This window comes from Camarhynchus parvulus, chromosome 1, assembly GCF_901933205.1.
Source record: "Camarhynchus parvulus chromosome 1, STF_HiC, whole genome shotgun sequence".
NCBI classification, from domain to species: domain Eukaryota; kingdom Metazoa; phylum Chordata; class Aves; order Passeriformes; family Thraupidae; genus Camarhynchus; species Camarhynchus parvulus.
Window position 1 is genome coordinate 237,054 of NC_044571.1, and position 3,498 is coordinate 240,551.

At 57.4% G+C, this 3,498-nt stretch overlaps 1 protein-coding gene across 1 annotated transcript; it reads left to right on the forward strand.

Moving 5' to 3' along the window:
• The first annotated feature begins 360 nt into the window (after positions 1-360).
• LOC115902325 (hemoglobin subunit rho) lies at positions 361-1,623 on the forward strand. The gene is made up of 3 exons (XM_030945764.1): positions 361-517; positions 598-820; positions 1,440-1,623. The coding sequence occupies exons 1-3, from the start codon at positions 426-428 to the stop codon at positions 1,566-1,568; spliced, it is 444 nt and encodes a 147-aa protein (XP_030801624.1). The 5' UTR covers positions 361-425; the 3' UTR covers positions 1,569-1,623.
• The last annotated feature ends 1,875 nt before the right edge of the window (positions 1,624-3,498 follow it).

Below are 3,498 nucleotides of genomic sequence, written 5' to 3' on the forward strand. Positions count from 1 at the left end.
ACCTGGGATGGTGGAAGGTGCCCTGCCCATGGCAGGGGGGAGAACAAGAGCTTTCAAGAGTTTCAAAGAGCCTTTAAGTCCTTTCCAACGCAGAGAATTCTGTATTCTAAAGCACCTCTCGGAGGGGTCTGTGCCTGTTCAGGGATGGGTGGAATGTCCGTGCCTGTGGTGAACAGGAGGCAGGGCTGAGGGAGAGAGAGATAAGAGGGCCCTGTGTCCTGGCCTGGCCTGTTAAGGGACTCACAGGCTTTCCTCAATGACCACACCTCACTGCAGAGTGACCACTGCACGGGGACCCCAGGTGGGGACCCCCGGCCGTGGCAGCCAATGGCCCCGCTGCAGGGGCCGGCCAGGGGCTGGCCCAGGCCATAAAACCCAGCCCAGGCTCGGGGCTCAGCTCAGCTCAGCGTGCTCCTGCAGCCACCATGGTGCACTGGTCAGCCGAGGAGAAGCAGCTCATCACCAGCGTGTGGGCCAAGGTCAGCGTGGAGGAATGCGGCGCCGAGGCCCTGGCCAGGTGGGTGCAGCTCCACGGGGGCCCTGCGCTGCAGGGAAGCCCTGAGGCAGGCGGCTTCACCTGCCCGTGTCTCTCCTCAGGCTGCTGATCGTCTACCCCTGGACCCAGAGGTTCTTCTCTGACTTCGGGAACCTGTCCAGCCCCACGGCCATCATCGGCAACCCCAAGGTGCGTGCCCATGGCAAGAAGGTGCTGACCTCCTTCGGGGAGGCCATCAAGAACCTGGACAACCTCAAGGGCACCTACTCCAAGCTGTCTGAGCTGCACTGTGACAAGCTGCACGTGGACCCCGAGAACTTCAGGGTGAGCTGTGCTTGGAGCTTTGCCCTCTGTCCCTCCTTCCTCAGAGCACCTCAGTGCCTGGGGGGTTTCCAACAGGCATCACTAACTTGTGTTTTAGTTACCAGCCAGGGCCTGGCTGACTGGAGTGGGAGCTGGGGGACAGGGGAAGGCTGGGAATTCCATAGTGCAGGGTAATACTGGGCTCTGGGCTGCAAGGACAAATGCGGTGACACACACAGGGGGATTCTCTAAAAGTCATGGGGCTCATGCAGGCATGGCTGGAGAAAAGGAGCAGGATGTTTGCCTCTGCTCCAGCCCCTGTTTAAGCCTGGCTCTGGGGATGTAGAATGTGGGCCTTGCACTGACCCTCAGCTGAAGTAGGTCCGGGGTTTCACAGCAGAAGAAGGAAAGGCAGACAAATGTCTAGTGGCTGGAAAATGTGGGAGGAAGCAGAGCTGGAGCAGCTGGGCACTCATGCCCACGGCCAGCACAGGGCTCTTGTCCTGCAGCTGGCAGAGCTTCCCTGGGCCACGGCCCCAGCACCCACGGGGGAGCTGAGCTCCCTGATCCCGGGTGCTGTGCAGGGCAGGGGCGCCCAGCACTCTGCTGACCTCATTTCCCTCTTGCCTTCCCCTTGCAGCTCCTGGGTGACATCCTGGTCATCGTCCTGGCCGCCCACTTCACCAAGGACTTCACCCCTGCCTGCCAGGCCACGTGGCAGAAGCTGGTGGGGCTGGTGGCCCACGCCTTGGCCCGCAAGTACCACTGAGGCCTTGGGAGGCACCTGTGTCTGTAACGGGCAATAAAAACCTCCTTTTCTGAAATTCTTTGTGTTCCGTGTCTCTGTGGCTGCCTGTGGGTCCTGGGCCTCTCCTCCTGGGATGTTTGCAAGGATATAAATTCATATAGATTCACTGATTAGGCAGGAATTTACCCCTCCACAGTTTGCTACTGATGTATTAAGTTGATCAAAAGCATTTTCTGCATCAGTGATGCTGCAGGACTGGTGCATCTTGGTCAGAGTTTGGTGTCTGAAATGTGTAAGATCCCAAGAGCAGGGGATGAGGGCAGCTCTCACACAGGATGGGTTGGAGCTTTTTTTCACTCCTTTTGGCTTAATGAAGCACATCTTTTCAGTGGAATTGAAAGATTCTATATAAGCATCTCAGTTTCAGCAAATGTTTTTCCAGGAACAGCCTAAAAAGCAACAAGGAGAGACATGTTAGTGTCTCAGAATGATGAAACACTTGTTTTGCATGAATTAGGAATAAATATGCTGCCTTTCTCCTGACAGAGCAGGGATGTGCATTCACCCCTCTATCCTGCACAGCCAGGCAGGCAAGGTCCAGCCCTGCCAGCAGCACTGAGGGGCTGGGGGAAAAGATTTAGGAAAAAAGCCCAAAATCCGAATCCAGCTTCCCTGCAGCACAGCTTCTCCTTTCACCAGCAAAGGGCATTTCAGCAGGATGGCAGGAGGTGAGACCATTCCCCACGTGCTGTTCAGTTCAGAGCTGTGGAACTTTCCAGCACACAATGCTGGGTGGTGGGTGCAGCCAGCAGCACCCTGGCCTGGGGGTGCCCAGGCTGGGTCAGCACCCAGTGCAGTGACCGGGGACCTCAGCAGGGACTTTCCACCTCAATGAATGACCTCATTGTGACCATTCTGCTGCTCCTCTCCTCTGGACACGTCCCAGTGGTGCTGCGGAGCACGTCCTGCTCTCTGACCAGCGCCTGGACACTCCTGTCACAGGGACAGTGACAAGGGGTGGTGCCTGTGTCACAGAGCCAGCGTGTCCCACTCTCCCAGGGACAGCTGTCCCTCTCTGGTGTGACAGAGCAAAGCCACAGCTACCACCAGCCCCCCTGACCCAAAACCAGGTCAGGGGAGTACAGGAGAGTCCTGGGTGCAGGATGCCCTGGATCCCTGGCAGTGCCCAAGGCCAGGCTGGACACTGGGGCTGGAGCAGCCTGGCACAGTGGGAGGTGTCCCTGCCATGGCAGGGTGGCACTGGGTGGGCTGTGAGGTCCCTCCCAATGCAAACCTTCTGGGATTTTAAAATAGGAACAAAGACACCCTCAGGACCTGCTGGATAAGACACGAGGCCCTGCACTCTCTGGAGGAGTGTGGAGGCTGGCCTGGTTCCAGAGCAGAGCCTGGGCATGGATGCCACTGCTGCTGATAAGGGCTCTATAAAGCTTGGCAGGGACACTGCTGCAATCAGGGACCAAGGAACTCTGCCTGGGGCAGGAGGGCCCTCACTGGAGCTGCCTGTGGCCCTCGTTGGGATCGTTTGTCTCCAAAGGGAAGGTTCTTGTCCATGGAAGGGGGCAAGTGTGTGGCCAAGACCTGGTCCAGTAGAAGGTTCCCTGCCTGTGGAATGAGATATCCTGAAGATCCCTTCGAACTTTAACCATTCCATGATCTTGTTATTCCAGGAGTTGAGAGATCTTCCATCCACACCAAAGGGAACAGCCCTGGAAGGAAGCAGGAGGGAAGGGTCCTGAGCATAGTGAAATCCATCCCAGGCTGAGAGCAGGGCCTGCTTTTCTGTCTGGGAACCAGCTGGGAATGAGCTGTCAGGTGCTGCTGGGCTTGCGCTGGGGAAAGGAGGTCTTTGACTCTGCAGACTCAAACAGAGCTGCAGAAATTGCCCTGCTCAGCACATTGAGATGAACGTTTCCCCTCCCAGCCTGTGTCC

Bases quoted from the DNA above. Each gene is read 5' to 3' on its own strand.
- LOC115902325 (XM_030945764.1), top strand. From the start codon at position 426: ATGGTGCACTGGTCAGCCGAGGAGAAGCAGCTCATCACCAGCGTGTGG. The intron at 518-597 runs GTGGGTGCAGCT...GTCTCTCCTCAG, and splicing joins GGCGCCGAGGCCCTGGCCAG to GCTGCTGATCGTCTACCCCT. The intron at 821-1,439 runs GTGAGCTGTGCT...TTCCCCTTGCAG, and splicing joins TGGACCCCGAGAACTTCAGG to CTCCTGGGTGACATCCTGGT.